At 44.2% G+C, this 18,165-nt stretch overlaps 1 protein-coding gene and 1 long non-coding RNA gene across 3 annotated transcripts in view; one reads left to right on the top strand and one right to left on the bottom strand.

Annotated features, from left to right (window-relative positions):
- Nucleotides 1-867: 867 nt before the first annotated feature.
- Nucleotides 868-18,165, bottom strand: part of LOC129865802 (regulator of G-protein signaling 12-like) — a 92,972-nt gene continuing 75,674 nt past the window's right edge. The window contains exons 15-18 of one of the 2 annotated variants that reach the window (XM_055938814.1): nucleotides 12,593-12,663; nucleotides 11,959-12,055; nucleotides 11,122-11,715; nucleotides 868-2,199 (exon numbers count right to left, since the gene is read on the bottom strand). In XM_055938814.1, coding sequence (XP_055794789.1) covers nucleotides 1,865-2,199; nucleotides 11,122-11,715; nucleotides 11,959-12,055; nucleotides 12,593-12,663 — 1,097 coding nt within the window. In that variant the 3' untranslated portion in view covers nucleotides 868-1,864. The other variant, XM_055938815.1, reaches the window with a different exon arrangement.
- Nucleotides 6,821-18,151, top strand: LOC129865803 (uncharacterized). Its single transcript, XR_008761415.1, has 3 exons — nucleotides 6,821-6,898; nucleotides 12,007-12,162; nucleotides 17,229-18,151. It is a non-coding gene; the product is annotated as an uncharacterized LOC129865803 (long non-coding RNA).

Genomic DNA, 18,165 nt, shown 5'->3' with positions numbered 1-18,165 from the left:
TATCTACTGTAAGAGCTGGATCCACAGAAACCGGGTTAGATACATATGGTTATCATCAGCACAAGTTATGCACCGGGGCCTCCCACTCCTCTTTCTATTCTGGTTAGAGCCAGTTTGCGCTCTTCTGGGAAGGGAGTAGTACACAGCTTTGTACGATATCTTCAGTTTCTTGGCAATTTCTAGCATTGAATAGCCTTAATTTCTCAGAACAAGAATAGACTGATGAGTTTCAGAAGAAAGTTACTTGTTCTGGCCATTTTGAACCTGTAATCGAACCCACAAATGCTGATGCTCCAGATACTAAACTAGTCTAAAGAAGACTTTAATCAGACTTTAAGAAGACTTTCATCTTTAATCAGGACAACAGTTTTCAGCTGTGCTAACATAATTGCAAAAGGGTTTTCTAATGATCAATTAGCATTTTAAAATGATAAACTTGGATTAGCTAACACAACGTGCCATTGGAACACAGGAGTGATGGTTGCTGATAATGGGCCTCGGTATGCCTACTGTATGTAGATATTCCATTAAAAATCTGGCGTTTCCAGCTACAATAGTCATTTACAACATTAACAATGTCTACACTGTATTTCTGATCAATTTGACGTTATTTTAATGGACAAAAAATGTGCTTTTCTTTTAGAAACAAGGACATTTCTAAGTGACCCTGAACTTTGAACGGTAGTACATAGCCATTGATTCTTGAAGAAAATAACTTAGAAATGCCTCGTGAGTTTAGTTTCTTCTAACATACCCCCATCAAGTGGAGCTGTTTGAAATCCCAGATTGACCCTTTAATTTAATCCTTCAACATATGACTCCTTACCATACAGAAATCAAAATGACTAACGACAGAGGCTTCCATGCTGGAATTATAAAGGTAGGCATGTTTATTGGGTGGAATTTGAACAACAACCAAACATGAAGGCAATCATAATACTGTAATGGTACATTTACAGACATGAAGAAGGATCACATGTTGTTCCCAATGAAAGCGTGGAATATATATATATATATATATATATATATATATATATTTATTTTACCTTTATTTAACTAGGCAAGTCAGTTAAGATCAAATTCTTATTTACAATGACGGCCTACTGGGGAACACTGGGTTAACTGCCTTGTTCAGGGGCAGAACGACAGATGTTTACCTTGTCAGCTCGGGGATTCAATCTACCAACCTTTCGGTTACTGGCCCAATTATTTTTTTTTATTTTTTATTTTTTTTTACCTTTATTTAACTAGGCAAGTCAGTTAAGAACAAATTCTTATTTTCAATGACGGCCTAGGAACAGTGGGTTAACTGCCTGTTCAGGGGCAGAACGACAGATTTGTACCTTGTCAGCTCGGGGATTTGAACTTGCAACCTTCCAGTTACTAGTCCAACGCTCTAACCACTAGGCTACGCTGCCGACTAGAATAATATAGTAAAATGTACTAGAGTTGCGAGGAGGTTCTCGTGTTCCTACAATTTGTGAATCCTATCTTCTCATCTAACTGAAAGAGGTTAAGTTCTATAGCCCCTGCCTTGCAGTACCTACAGTATCAGCAACCATGTTTTAAACAAGATCACCTGTACCTTGATAAATTCCCAAACAGTAGTTTATTACCAAATTGTTCATCAATCTGAACTGGCAATTCATTTTCTTTTCATGTATACCCACTAAACACACACCAGAGTAATGTTAAATAATACAATATATTTCACCAAAACAATTATTATACATTCTATCAGTTCTGGAGGGAAAATCAATAGCTTTTTGCGGTTAAAGTCCCTTGTTTGTCAAGTAAGTTCCTGTTTGAACAGACAGTGACTCAAGCTTGGAAAGTGCTTGTGAAGGTTGCTCAGCCTCAGAACTCACACGATTGTGGCCTTGTACATGTCAGTGTTGGAGTCTTGGATCCCCTCTGATTGGTCGCGGGCGTTGAGGGGCACCTGGGAGGTCTTCATCCGGCTTTGGCACTGCCGGAGCTCAGTGGCATACCCTTGGAAACTGAGGCTGAGCTCGGAGTCTTCTCCCCGGATGATGGTGACCTCCCCCACCTTATCTCTCTCCTCCCCCTCCTCCCCCTCCTCTAGACACACTCCCTCCACGTCCATCACCTCCTGCAGGGCAGGCTGAGAGCGGAGTGCTCCAAGACACGGCGCCCTCTTGTGAGAGCGGTCAAGAGCACATGCTCTTTTTCTTCTCTCTGGGTAAGGAAGGGAGAGATGGGAGAATTATTAATAGAAGGATGTGCCATTGGAAGAATCTCAATTGCATTCTCCTAGAGTCCTCTCTCCTCAACTCCTCAAAAACCCATTGGGGGAGAAGGTCAGAGGGGTGGGACCTCTGGCTTTCCCGTCCAATGGGTTTTGAGAAGACGGCGAGGAGAGAGGATGCGAGGAGTATGCAATTGAGATTCTCCAACTGTGTTCCAGCTGAAGTATTCGCCACAGTGGTCAACAAAGAGGATAAGTACCAATACTCCACAGCCTTGAGGCCTCCAATCTATCATGAATTGGTTAATATAATTGCTAATCAGTGTTGGGGAGTAGTAAACTACATGTAGTTCAACTAGTAATTGAACTACAATTTCCAGTAGCTTGGTGGTAGTTGAACTAAATTCCAATCTTGGTAGTGTTTTCAGTAGTTAACAGCTTTTTTGCCATGTAGCGGTTTAACTAACTACTGAACTTAACACTACCAAGAAAATAATACATAGGTGATACATAGATGACACAATAATACATTGTCACTTGAAACAAATTGTTTTTGACTTTAATAGGCTAAATTACATTCTGTTAACATATGAGTCCAAAGTAAACTGTTCTTGCAGTTTGTAGTCGATGACAATTCAGATTTACAAAGGACAATTTTGAACAAAGTATTTTGGATGTAGTGGACTACTTTTTCAAGGTAACTTCAGTTAAGTAAAATATGTTTTCATTAAGGGTAGCGTTAGTATAGCTTCCCCAAAACTGTTGCTAATGATTCACGGACGGTTTACTGCAGTGCATGTGGTATGAAGTCTTTCAGAGGATCTGATCATCCATGTTATAATCAGTGTAAAACAGAGTCATAGGGCCACCAGCGCTTTTCAACTGAGCAAACACTGGTTGAATCAACTTCATTTAAATGAAATAACATTGAACCAACGTGGAACAGATGCTGAATTGACATCTGTCCGCAGTGGGTTGTCTTGACATACGCCCTTTTTTGATGGTAGAGGACAAAAAGAGTGAACAGCGGAACCAAGGGGGATGGGAGAAAATCCAGACACAACCTTTTAAGAAACCCTCTGACCCTTGAAATGCAGTATGTCCATTGAGCTGATCTCAGAGCAGTGACCCGTAGGTGACAAAGCATCAGGCTCAGAGTATTTTGTCTTGATGGCTTCTGGTCCAGGACCAGTTCAGATCATTGCGCCCTGTGATCTAACAACATGAAACCATCTCAACCATAACAAGGGCTATGCGTGCCTTTCAGCTTGTCTGCTTAGATTCAAAAGAACAAACGGACACTGTTTAACTTCCTGGTTATTCATTAGGTCCGCTGTGTACCGTGCTCCACTACTATGGTCTCCACGTGTTGGATGTCAACCAAACGTGGCACTTGTGCAAAAACTGAGCAGTGTTGCATTGCTATGATGATACACTGTCAAACAGAGGTACATAATACAGAACTTTATCAAAGATGCATTTTTGGATCCAGATTGAAGTCTGTAGTCAGAATGGAGCTGTGTCACTATGGCCATGGCACATTTCAGTGAGTTTTTTTTAGCTGTATTTTTATCTTGACAAGTGTTGACAAGAGTGACTATCACAGATGGAGAAAGAATATCTGCACTGAAGCCAGTGTACGTAATGAGACATCACATTAGAAGAATTGGTTCTAGAGCGCGCCGACTCATTCAGTTCCGCTGTAACACTTCTCTATGATACTGAGAGAGTGTGAGTCGAGTCCAAAGCTACAGATGTAGGATCTTAATTTGATCACTCGTTTGTTGCTGAGAATGTTCCTACAAAGCAGGAAATGAGGGTTCGGGAGTGAGAAGACAGTTGATTTATGAAACCAATCCAGTAGTGAAACAAATGGTGATGCTACATCTGTAACTGTGATATTACAGTTCCAATGAGTAATACTTCTCCTCGTCCCTCCTGTGGCCCTTAAAGAAGAGGTCTAAGTGACTCCAACACATACACCCTCTGAGCTCCTACGCCTCTGATTCACAGAATCGATGCGGTATTATAAACACAACCTCCACGTCGTTCCCATTCTCACAGCTGAACACACACAGCAACCTCTTTGCCAAGCGTAGGCCTACGTAAAAAGTTCATGTGCTCAAAATTGTCTCATGAAGCTACTTCAAATAATAGTCAACAGCAAATTATTACAGTGGGAATTATGAGAAGTATATTGAGCGATTGAAGTGGTTTGGAATAAACGTCTAGCTCTCATTAAAGAGTTGAGCTAAGAGGTGTAATTCTTGTCTTAGCACTGCTGTTAACACGAGCCTGATGGCTGTCTGTCAGGTGTCTTATGTCAATGTCCTAGGGCACCAGACTTGCCCAGACAGACCAGCTCTCCCCAGGGCCAGTTTGGAACAGAACCAGCCGCACAGCTCAGACTGGCTGAGATCAGCCCCAAGGCCCCCTGGTTACTGCCAGATTGATGATAAGACAGACTGAGGGTCAGCTGTATCCAGCTTTCAGGTGTGTCAGCCAGACTGCTTCCCAATGTTCCCTACATAGTGGAATACTTTTGACCAGGGCACTATATGGAGAACAGGTTGCCATTCGGGATGAAGCGGGTGAAATCTAAAGAGAGATGAAAGAAGGTTCGAGCCACCACGTCCCTCAGGCACACAATCCTCACAGGGTTCACAGAATTCGGAATCATTTTAAGCTATTTTTTTTTTTTGGCGGTATTACGATTGTCACCTTTTCATTTTGTTGTTATGGTGCAGTGGGTTGAACGCTAAGCCCTTTGCCTAAGTGGTTGATTGCATTGGAAAGTATAAAAGCTGTTCTAAATTCTGGATATGGGCGATGACACATAAGTCCCATTTATGCAAAGTTTGTGTGAGAGGCCAATGATATCACAAAGTCTTAGAATCAGGACCAATCACTATACAAATCAAATCGAAATGTATTTGTCACATGCTTCGTAAACAACAGGTGTAGACTAACAGTGAAATGCTTACTTACAGGTCCTTTTCAAAAAATGCTCTTGCTATGATAAATACAGTAAAAAATATGATAACCAAACCAAGGCGTCAAATGTTATGCATTGGTTCTTTACTATGACTAGAAAACTGAGCAGTTTTGAGCTCATCCTCGAACACCCTAGTATGGTAGATGAGGTTATTAATGCCTTAACTGGTGGTGGAGGAACAGTTATACTGTATACTGTCGCCCTCTAGTGGCTAAAATAATTAATTAAACAAATAATGACCAATAAATGTTTATCTGACCAGCTGCACAACCATCATTTGATTTGACATGGAAAGGAAACACATAATTAAGATATCATCAGATTATACAGTATATTTGAGATATTACAATGGTAAATGTATCTCAACAGAACACACTCATGAGGTCAAATTGATTGTTATTTCAAATGTTAGGTGGGGTGACGCTAGCAGACCTGTGTTTGGTTTTTCAACATAAGTTTACATTAATGCTGTAGTCAGGGATTGAATTGGGATATCCTATAGGAGCTGACCCCAGAATCTCTCTGTCTGAGTGCCAGTCTGTTGATGCTATCATGCCAACTCCCTGTCACACTCATTGTCATGCAAACATGTTTGGCTGGACAATGACAGGAATGGAGTTGGCAAGAGCACAAACAGATCTGGGATCAGGTTATAGAGGGAGACAACAGATCTGGGACCAGGTTATAGGAGGAGACAACAGATCTGGGACCAGTCTACCCAAAACCACCCTTATTGTCATAAGTTACATTTGCCAAAACCCCTCAGTTTACAAACACAAATATTAGGGCCTACCTGTAGTCGGTAACAGCTGGAAGAGGGTTGCTTTAACTGGGACATATGTTTGAGCTACAGCTGGGGTTTCTGTGTTTGTATGAGAAAATCACTAGCTTTTTCATCCTATTTTTTTTAAACCTTTATTTAACTAGGCAAGTCAGTTAAGAACACATTCTTATTTATAATGACGGACTACCCAGGCAAAGCTGGGCCAATTGTGCACCGCCCTATGGGACCCCCAATCACGGCCAGATGTGACGCAGCCTGGATATGAACCAGGTACTGCAGTGACACCGCTTGCACTGAGATGCAGTGTCCAAAACTTGAACAGATATTAGTTAATTAACATCTAATCCAAAGTGGAGGTGAACTTCATTCCACTGCTATAAGAGGTGAACTCCGTTCCACTCGTATAAGTAAACCCCAGGAAACATAAACCCTTGGCTCCTAGTTAGATGAATCCTTTGGTTTGTAATATATGGCGTCTGTTAACCTTCTCCAGCAGAGAATGGTAGTCTTGACAGTGGCCATAACATAAACTAAGAGAGGAATGATTTCATTTCTACTCATCCCACTGATTATTAAGAAGACAATTGTTTGATTGACTGAAGTGCGAGATGATTGCATTTATATGTAAATTAATGATACAACATCTAATTATTTGAGTTTACTCAGAAATATGCCTGATGCACTGCATACAATTATTTCTCTCTGATGATATGTCAATTTGTCTTTTTTAAAGGTCAAAGGTAATTCATTCCAGGCCATCATAATGTGACAGAAAAATGTTACCTTTCAGATGTACTGTCACTAATTGTGTGCATGCCGCATTCCTCCGTGCATACAGATGCGTACTGGCTGTTGTGCATACAGATGCGTACTGACTGTCGTGCAAGCAAGAACATTCCGCAAGGCACAGGTAAAGAACAGAACATAAATACTGCATGCATAATAAAGAACAAAAATTATATGCATTTTCAGGCAGGGATATATGCATTTTCAGGCTTTCTGTTTAGCTTGGAGCGGGCAGTGAGTGAGAGTGAGAGCGAGAGAAAACGACAGAAACAGAGAAAATAGCAACAGTTTCTCTCTGCAGCAGCACAGTCAACTGATGCAAGGCGGACCTGTTACCATGGCTCCCAATGTGGCAGAATCAGGCTGATGCGCTTAGTAACCAGAAAAGACGAGCAGAGAGAGACTGTGAGTCTTATTCTACCCACTCGTATCATTTTGTGTACACATATCACCTTACAGATATCTATTGACAGAGCCATTTAGAAAAGGTCAGGGCTAGACACGTCGTGTCCTCCGGAGTGACGGACTCTGTGTACTTTGAAGTGTGCCACCCTTTGAGCTGCAGGCATGGGTTAAACTTAATTTGTTTTCATTCAAATACTTCAATGTTTTAAATGAGCCTGCCTGGAGTGCTAGATGGATGCACTTCAGAAGACTATTCCATTGGTTTGCACTTTGGGGACTATTCTATTGGTTCCATTGCGTCAGACAAGTTTGATCAAGCACATGTTTAAGTATTTGAAACAAAATAAATGCTATTTGAACCCGGGTCAGATGATGAAAACACTTTTTTGCTTTATATCCTCTGCCATATCATGTTTCAAGAGTTTCCTGTCTAACAGAACAAAGAGGGTGTTCTTTAATGGAAGCCTCTCAAACATAAACCAGGTATAGTTTGGCATACCTCAAGGTAGCCATCTTGGCCCCTTACTTTTTTCTATTTTTACTAATGACCTACCACTAGCATTAAGTAAAGCCTGTGTGTTTATGTACGCTGATGACTCAACATTATACACGTCAGCTACCACAGCAAGTGAAACCACTGCAACACTTACCAAAGAGCTGCCGTCAGTTTTAGAATGGGTGGCTAGTAATAAGCTAGCCCTAAATATATAAAAAACTAAAAGCATTTTATTTGGGACAAATACTTTGCTAAACCCTAAACCTAATCTAAATCTTGTAATGAATAAAATAGCAATTGAGCAAGTTTTGGAGACTGCTGGATATAACCCTTGATTGTAAACTGACATGGTCAAAACATATAAGTCAAAACATATAGGTCGTTGCTCTGCTTTCTTGACATCATAATAAAAAAAACACTAGTTTTATCACACCTGGACTACTGCCCAGTTATATGGTCAAGTGACACAAAGAAGGGCATAGACAAATTACAGTTGGCCCAGAACAGAGCAGCACGGATGGCCCTTAAATGTACTCGGAGGGCTAATATCAATAACATGCATGTCAATGTCTCCTGGCTCAAAGTAGAGGAGAGATTGATTGCATCACTACTTGTCTTTGTGAGAGGTATTGACATGTTGAAATCACCGAACTGTCTATTCAAACCGCTAACACACAACTCGGACACCCATACATACCGCACAAGGCATACCACCAGGTCTCTTCACAGTCCCCATGTCCAGAACAGACTCAGGGAAAGCGCACAGTACTACGTAGAGCCGTGACTACATGCCTCTACGTAGTAATTCAAGTGAGCAGTTAAATCTGTTTTTTTAAAGATAAAACCTCACCTCACAACACGGACAGCAAAGAGAGACACACACATACACTCTAGACACAAGCACATTGTAATATTGCTATATTGTAGTATTGTACATTTGTAATTAGAGAGTAATAATGTCCTGTATGATGTATTGTTTTATTTATGACGTAGGCTGTTGTTTTGTTTTGTTGTGATATAATTGTTTAAATCCTGTTTGGACCCAGGAAGAGTAGCTGCTGCCTTGGCAACAGCTAATGGGGATCATAATACATACTAAATAGATGAGCTGAGAAATGTAAACACCTTATGTAATTCTAGCCATCTTGCTTCTTGACAGATTTTTTTTGCTGTACAGTTCTTCAAACAGCACAGCTGGATAAGGCTCACTTTTAAATTGGGATTTCAAAGCGTGTTGTTATTATTCTAATAGACGTCTGAACACCAGTATGACACCTAGACTACGGTGAAATCACACTGATAAACTGGCTAACACTGACTCTGTCATGGCAAACTACCAGTTGCAGATAATAATGCTGGAGATTGTGATCGATTCCCATCACTGCTCATTCCGTTTTGACAGACTAACCCACCCCAATAGAGATAGACATTAGATAGTGAATGATAACAGGCAAAACTAGATTCATTTGGGACTGTTGTGGCAGCGTGCATTCAATCAGAGCATGCCGTTATCAGGAGCAACAAAATAATTGGGAACTCTAAAACTTCAATTATCAGGAGTTAGTTGACTGCATTCACCAACTTCTCTGGCTCACCACAACTATCAACCTCACTTAAAGGTCCTACTGTATACAGTGGAGAACGAGAAACTGACCAGTGGGTAAGGGGTATGAGAAATGAAAATCCAGGAGTGATACAGATATACACGGCTCATACTAAAAGCATTATACATTAGATGAGGTACATTACAGTAAATACATTTTTTTCCAGAAATCCTGGTTGGAAGATTCCTGGAATCAAGAGGAAATAATCTTCCAACCCGGAGTTCTGGAAAACCTGGGGGTTTTGGGAAAGTTACAGAAATGTTGCAATCCCTTAGAAAGACAAAACAATCAGAATTACACACAAACACAACACCGAATGACCTTCTCACACAGACAAAACAATCAGAACTACACACAAACACAACACCGAATGACCTTCTCACACAGACAAAACAATCAGAATTACACACAAACACAACACCGAATGACCTTCTCACACAGACAAAACAATCAGAATTACACACAAACACAACACCGAATGACCTTCTCACACAGACAAAACAACAAAAATACCCAGACACAGACGCCACAACCTTCTCAGAAGCCCACAGACAAAGCAGCTAGCATGCAAGAACAGGACAGGGAGAAGGAGGTGGAAGACAAACTAAATGAAAGAGATACAGGTCGTGTTGGGGAAAGTTGGTGAAGAGGAGACATGGAGTGGTAACTGAATTTGAGATTACAAACGTGTAAAAAGACAGACGATGTGATTCCAGGTCTAACATTTATTAGATCTAATCAAACACAGATACAGAATTCATTTTCATGATTATCTACAACAGGCATCCACAGAGGGAAAGGATGATTCCAGACAGAGTGTGACATGCAATTCAACAATGATACCATTCATGTTAAACTAGCTCTATCATCACTGACTATAATTATCACCATTTTGTGAAGGAAAAAAAACTATTTTAGTTTTCTTTCTCTATATATTTCATTGAATTTTAAAACCAGAGTGAAATACTTATTAGCATTGTTGAATTGCATTGCATTAGAGGGTGGGATGGAAGAAAATACAGCTTTTCAATTCAAATAATTCAATACAAATAATACAATGTACAGGTATTGTGACATGGTCATCTTTTCAAATAACAATTTCATAACTCTTTGGTTACGTTTTATCTTGTCTGTAGCTGTGTACTGGGCAGAGAACTACACACCAATTATAAACTCACAATGCAAGCATAGAGCTTTTATTGATTGACATGAATGCTGGCTGTGACTCATGGCAATCTTTCAGGTTTTCTATTATAATCAATCAAACCAAACAATTCACACCTGCATGGTAATTGTAGCTTGCTACAATTGGTTGCTGTCAAATTATAGTAGGACTATTTTTCATGGATTGTAATGACATTTGGCATGTTGACCATTAAAGCATTATGAATGTATAATAAGTTTATTCACCTGGGTCAAATCTGTATCCTTATATACTCTGTGGTACAACAATAAGAATCTTTCTACAGTTGACTATCACCTCAAATCGCAGTTAGGTTGTAAAACCCATCAGTTCAGTGGTATGCGAATGTAAATGTCATTCATTTCTAAATATATACATCACTATTTACAATTGAACTCAACTTACTATTGAAAGTGACCACAAACAATGCTATCTATGTTCATTAGAAAGTATTCAAAGGAGTAAAAATTATTGGGGTACAACTGAGAGAGCAGTTGTACATAAAGTGCATTGAAGTCAGTATAAAATTAGTTGTCATTGGAAGTCAGGTCATCCCTCAGACACACACAATCACACACTCTCCGTCTCTCACACATATACAAACACATACACACACACACACACCAACACGCTAATGCATAGTCACAATGTGGAAATACCTGAGCTGGACTGACCATTCCCACATCCATCCTGGGAGGTTTGGGCGCAGGGCGCAGGAGGGGTGAAGTTAGCCTCGGGCAGGCTACCCTCGTGGGACAGCGGCAGCGGCGAGGGGGGCAGAAGGGTGCTGTTGGGGCTGTTGATGTCCCCCTCTCCCACCAGGGTCAGGTCAGCATGGGTGTCTTCCTCCAGCGTTCTGAGGCCTGGGCCTCTAGCGTCCAAGAGGCGGGGAATGGGGGAGAGGGTGGCACCGAAGGTGGGTATGGGGTGGCGGGCTAGGGGCAGTGCCCTGCGCCCCGCAGCGGAGTGGGAGTGTCCGTTGGCGCTGCTGAGGGAGGAGTCCAGGCTCTCGGAGCGCAGGCTGGCGTTGAGGGGACCGCGGGCGGGGGTGCCGCCCACCCCGTTCACCCTGCCTGCCCCCTGGCCCTGTTTGATGGAGGTGGGGGTGGAGCAAGTCGCGTCTAGGGAGGCAGTGGAGGGGGAGCAGGTGGTTAACCGCAGGAAGTCAGGTAACTCCAGGTCCTCTTTGTTAAGGAGGCCTCTCTGGGCATTTCTCCGGCTGCTCTGTGCCCGGCTCAGGAGCTCGAAGAATTCTAAAGAGAGAGAAAGCAGTTACTTCCTATTCCTAAAACCCTCCCCAAGAACAAGGAAACGGGTCAGATAAAAAGGGGATTAGTTAGTTTAACGTGTACAGTACACAGCCCCACGCTGCACTGAGAGATAACTGTGAAGGTTGAAGGCTCCTTTTAATGCTGCCAAAGAGGTGGTGTTGGTGACGCAGCGAAGCAAAGCTCAGAGAAGCCACCACAGAGTAGAAAGAGAGGGGGGTGATTTACCTTCAGCTTCATCTATATTAATCTTTTTCGGTTTTCTCTTTTCCGTAGGGAGCGACGGCTCTGGTCCGCTTGCCTTTCCTGATGACCTGTCATCTCCCTGCAGACGCAACAATAACAACGCACTCCATTAAGAGGGAGGGAGGAGGCTGTGCATGCCCTTTACTAACACCACTACGACACATCCCGGACAGATTTACTTACACTGTGAGTGTTTAAGTGTTTGCACCTGTTGCCCTGTTATTTTCAGAAGTAAAGGAAAACCCCAAAACAACATAAAACACAGGCCCGTTGTTCCTTTTATGTGTGTTGTTTCTTTGATGCGCGTTGTTTCGTTGGTGCTTAGTAAAGCAGGTTAATGTAATATCCCTAGGGGACAAGGTCAGGTCTCAACTATAAAGGCGACCTGGAGGATGAACTACAAAGCAGGGGGTCAGTCAGTGTTCAAGTCAGCTGCAGCCAGCATTCAAGCAAGGAAACCACTTCGAACAAAGTAGAGTAGAGCACTTGAGCAATTATTATGTGATGTTAAATTGTTAAGAAGCAGCATAGCAGGGGAGCCGGAGACAGAACATTTAGAAGTTTAAGGATACTTGAGAAAAGTGAAAACAGGGATAAAAGAAGGAAGTCTCCTTACTGTTGCTGAAAGACTCCTGCTGGTCAAAGATGGCAGATGGGCTTTCAAGGAGGCTGACTTGGACTTGGAATCTATAGAGATAGAGAAAAACAACATGGAGGTGAATCTGAGCCAACGAGCCATCCCATGCATCCTACATAACTCTGATATCTTTGCTTATCACTAGAAGTAAGTGGGACAACAAAACAGGACATAGATTACAAGAGCGGTTTGAATTCCTGGAAACAGATGGGCTGAAGTGCAAGGTCAACATTGGAAAAGTGTCGCCACTGAATTTCTCCAGTCACTATCACTTAGGGTGATTGGGGGTTTGAGTATGCCAGTGGGTCTCTATTAGCCTGGTCCCAGATCTGTTTGTGCTGTCTTTGTCACGACTTCCACCGAAGGTGGCTCCTCTCCCTGTTCGGGCGGTGCTCGGCGGTCGTCGTCATCGGCCTTCTAGCTGCCACCGATCCATTTTTTCTTTTCGTTTGTGTCTGTCTGTATTGTTTACACCTGTGTCCTATTAGTTGATTTCGGTGGGTTTATTTACCTCCGCTGCCTGCTAGTCTTTGTGCAGGATTGTTTGCTGTGGTTTCTTTGTTAGGGGTGTGTCTGCACCACGGGTTTTCTTTCTCACGGCAGTTGTACCGTTTTGGTATGTGTTAAGGAGTAGAGGTTTCTCCCCCGTGTGTAGCGTTTATTTTCCCTGTGTGTGGCGACCTCGTTTGGGCGTATTCCCCCCCATGTTGTTGTTGAGTTGGAACTTCTAATAAACTATTGTGCCATTGGGATTTCCTTGTTCTCCTGCTCCTGATTCCTGCACCTCCCTCCTTCAAGGAAGCACGTAACAGAATCCCGCACCTGTTATGGAATCAGCAGGAGCTGACACGCTCTCCACTTCCATGGAGGAGCGCGTGCAACACCACACCACCGTTCTCCACCGTCTCGGGACCGCCATGGATCAAGTGATGGCGACGATGGAGAGATGGGAGAGGGGTGGCCTGCCTATCCCTCCACCAGCCACACTCCAACCAGCACCACCACCTTCTCCGGCGTCATCCGGCCCCAGCGGTATTCGGCTCGCGCTCCCGAGGGAGTACGGTGGGATGGTTGCAGGGTGCAAGGGTTTCCTGCTCTAGCTGGAGATTTACCTGGCAACCGTGCACCCGGCTCCTTCGGGAAGTGAGAGCGTGAACGCCCTCGTCTCCTGCCTGTCAGGCAAAGTTCTGGATTGGGCCAACGCGGTCTGGGATGGACCAGACTCGGCGAGGGACCACTACCCAGAGTTCACCCGCCGCCGGGTGAACGTCTGTTCCATCTACGGCAGGAGACGAAGACCGCACAAGACTTCTCTCTGGAGTTCAGGACCTTGGCCGCCGGCGCAGGGTGGAACGACAGGGCCCTGATTGACCACTATCGGTGCAGTTTACTGGAGGATGTCCGCAGGGAGCTAGCATGCAGAGACGCTACCCTCACCCTGGACCAGCTAGTGAACATGTCCATCAGGTTGGACAACTTGCTGGCTACGCGCGAGCGTCCGGATTGGGTCCTGTTGGTTCCACCCCCCAGCGCCTCCGCTCCAACCCCCATGGAGTTAGGGGGTGCTGCAGCGAGGGCGATTGGAGGAGGAGCCTCCTCCTGCACTGGGTGTGGTCGGAGAGGGCACCCTGGCGACCGGTGCTGGAGGAGCTCGTCTGGGAGTTGAGACGGCAGGCCAAGTACTGTTCGGACACCCCAGGTGAGTCAGGACCAGGCTCACCCAGAGCCCCCTGTTGGTCACATGTATGTGTTAACCTGTTGGGGATGGGGGCGCTGTTTAGACTATTTATGCTAATGTGGCTAATTTTTTAAACGGCTTCCCACAAAATCCTTGATCGTACAATATGCATATTATTATTATTATTGGATAGAAAACAGTCTATAGTTTCTATAGGAGTTGAAATTTTGTCTCTAAGTGGAACAGAGCCCATTCTACAGCAATTTCCCTGACATGGAGTCAGATTTGAGAAATGTTGGGCACTTTTCTGAAGTCAGTTAAAAGGGCACTGTCGTTGCTATGACTATACGGACACTTCTTACGTCTTCCCCTGGATGCCTTTACGTGATGACGATTCCAACGGGCTCGATTGCTCGTTCACAGGCCCTACAAATGAAAAAAACCTTTAGCTAGCAAGTCTTTTCTTGCTGCGTAACGCGCGTGGAAGACACCGACCCTCTCCTGTTCCAAGCGTTAGTTTAGCCTGTTATATTTCTCCGGTCATCTTTTCACTCGTTATAGGAGTTACAAACATCACAAAGTAGTTAATTTAAAGCGTTTTATAGCAATTTATATCCGTTTAGTGCGATTTTGGGACATTTATTTTTGCAACGATGTGAAAAGTTGGGCACGCTTTTCAGTTCATCCCGAACGTAGTTGACATTTCCACATGGCAAGAGGACAGCTTTCCACCAAAAGACGATTTCTCCCAAGAAAGGATCCTTTGCCCAAGATACTGATGGAAGAACAGCTCAAGGTAGGACATTTTTATTATGATAAATCGTGTTTCTGTCGAAACATTTTAGTGGCTTAGGACGCCATGTTTTTTGACGTAGCTTCGCTTGGCGCAAACTGTATTGAAAAGTAAGGATAAATTAAAAAATGTAATAACGCAATTGTATTAAGAATTAAATTGTCTATCAATCCCTGTCCACCCTATATTTTTTAGTCACGTTTATGAGTATTTATGTATAAGAGTAGATCACTGTCTAAGTGGCGCAAGGACAAATTCTGACCAGCCGAGTTACATTTCACATTGTCTAACCATGATTTTGGTGGCTAAATATAAACATTTTCGATCAAACTGTATATGCATGTTGTAATGTGATGTTACAGGAGTGTCATCGGAAGAATTCTGAGAAGGTTAGTGAAAAAATTAATATCTTTTGGCGATGTTGACTTTTATCGCTCACTTTGGCTAGAATCAATGCTGGGCTGCTAATTGCTATGTGCTAAGCTAATATAACGATTTATTGTGTTTTCGCTGTAAGACACTTAGAAAATCTGAAATATTGTCTGTATTCACAGGATCTGTGTCTTTCGATTCGTGTATGCTGTGTATTTTTACGAAATGTTTGATGATTAGTAGTTAGGTAAACACGTTGCTCATTGTAATTATTCTAGTCCATTTGTGATGGTGGGTGCAATTGTAAACTATGCCATATACCTGAAATATGCACTTTTTTCTAACAAAACCTATCCCATACCATAAATATGTTATCAGACTGTCATCTAATGAGTTTTTTTGTTGGTTAGGGGCTATAAATATCTTAGTTTAGCCGAATTGGTGATGGCTACTGGTGTTGGTGGACAAATAAAAGATGGTGGATTATGCTAATGTGTTTTTAGGTAATAGATGTACATCTTTACATATTGTGTCTTCCCTGTAAAACATTTTAAAAATCGGAAATGTTGACTGGATTCATAAGATCTGTGTCTTTCATTAGCTGTATTGGACTTTAATGTGTGAAAGTTAAATATTTAAAAAAAATATTTTTTTTGAATTTCGCGGCACTGGTTTTTCAGTGGGGGGGGGGGGGGTGTGCCGCTAGCGCCACGCTGATCCTAGACAGGTTAATTTCTTTCCCTGAGTTTTCCCCCCATTCCCAGCATAAGGCGCTAGTAGATTCAGGAGCAGCGGGGAATCATCCGGGTATCGTTAGGACGGTGCGAAGCCTTAGGGGGAGGTACTGGTGGCCCACTTTAGCTAAGGACGTGAGGGTTTATGTCTCCTCCTGCTCGATGTGCAAGACTCCTAGACACCTGCCCAGAGGGAAGTTACAACCCCTCCCCGTTCCACAGCGGTCTTGGTCACACCTGTCGGTAGACTTCCTGACCGATCTTCCTCCGTCCCAGGGTAACACCGCGATCCTGGTTGTTGTGGATCGGTTTTCTAAGTCCTGTCGTATCCTCCCTTTGCCCGGTCTCCCTATGGGCCTACAGACTGCGGAGGCCCTGTTTACTCACGTCTTCTGGCACTACGGGGTGCCTGAGGACATAGTTTCTGATCGGGGTCCCCAGTTCACGTCCCGGGTTTGGAGGGCGTTCATGGAGCGTCTGGGGGTCTAAGTCAGCCTGACCTCTGGTTTTCACCCCGAGAGTAATGGGCAGGTGGAGAGAGTAAACCAGGATGTGGGTAGGTTTCTGCGGTCGTATTGCCAGGACCGGCCAGGGGAGTAGGCGAGGTACGTTCCATGGGCAGAGATGCCCAGAACTCAGTCCGCCACTCCTCAACTAACTTTTCACCCTTTCAGTGCGTGTTGGGGTATCAGCCGGTCCTGGTACCGTAGCATCCGAGCCAGACCGAGGCTCCTGTGGAGGAGGAATGGGTGAAGCGCTCGAAGGATTCATGGGAGGCCGTCCACGGGCACCTGAAACGGGCCGAAGGGCGGCAGAAAGCGAGCGCTGACCGCCACCGCAGTGAGGCCCCGGTGTTCGCACCAGGTGACCGGGTCTGGCTCTCGACCCGAAACCTGCCCCTCCGCCTGCCCTGCTGGAAGATGGGTCCGCGGTTTGTGGGGCCATTTAAAGTACTGAGGAGAATAAACAAGGTGTGTTATAGGTTACAGCTCCCCCCTATTACCGTATTAACCCCTCGTTTCATGTGTCTCTCCTCAGGCCGGCAACTGGTCTGCTTCAAGGAGCTGAGGTGCGGGAGGTCCCTCTGCCCCCCCTGGACATTGAGGGGGCCCCGGCGTACACAATGCGATCCATACTGGATTCCAAGCGTCGGGTGAGGGGCCTGCAGTACCTCGTGGATTTGGAGGGGTACGGTCCGGAGGAGAGATGCTGGGTGCAGGTGGAGGACGTCTTGGACCCATCTCTGCTGAGTGAGTTTCACCGCCTCCATCCGGATCGCCCTGCGCCTCGTCCTCCGGATCGTCCTCGGGGCCGGTGTCGGCGCGCTGCGGGAGCCACGCGTCAGGGGAGGGTACTGTCACGACTTCCACCGAAGGTGGCTCCTCTCCCTGTTCGGGCGGTGCTCGGCGGACGTCGTCGCCGGCCTTCTAGCTGCCACCGATCCATTTTTCCTTTTCGTTTGTGTCTGTCTGTATTGTTTACACCTGTGTCCTATTAGTTGATTACGGTGGGTTTATTTACCTCCGCTGCCTGCTAGTCTTTGTGCAGGATTGTTTGCTGTGGTTTCTTTGTTAGGGGTGTGTGTCTGCACCACGGGTTTTCTTTCTCACGGCAGTTGTACCGTTTTGGTATGTGTTAAGGAGTATAAACCCTGTGTGTAGCGTTTATTTTCCCTGTGTGTGGCGACCTCGTTTGGCCGTATTTCCCCCCCATGTTGTTGTTGAGTTGGGACTTCTAATAAACTATTGTGCCACTGGGATTTCCTTGCTCTCCTGCTCCTGATTCCTGCATCTCCCTCCTTCAAGGAGGCACGTAACAGTCTTGATAACTCCTATGGACAGTAACCATAGGTGTTGGTATAATCGGTGTCAGTGTGCTAGCTTAGCATGTAGCGCTGCCTCCCTGAACCTACCTCTGACTGGGCTTGAACCAGACTGCCCGTGCAAACCGCCTGAGCTATAGAACAGGTACCAAT

Source organism: Salvelinus fontinalis, chromosome 11 (assembly GCF_029448725.1).
Source record: "Salvelinus fontinalis isolate EN_2023a chromosome 11, ASM2944872v1, whole genome shotgun sequence".
Lineage (NCBI taxonomy): Eukaryota > Metazoa > Chordata > Actinopteri > Salmoniformes > Salmonidae > Salvelinus > Salvelinus fontinalis.
The sequence above is the reverse complement of the archived record's forward strand: the minus strand, read 5'-3'. Positions and strand labels throughout refer to the sequence as shown.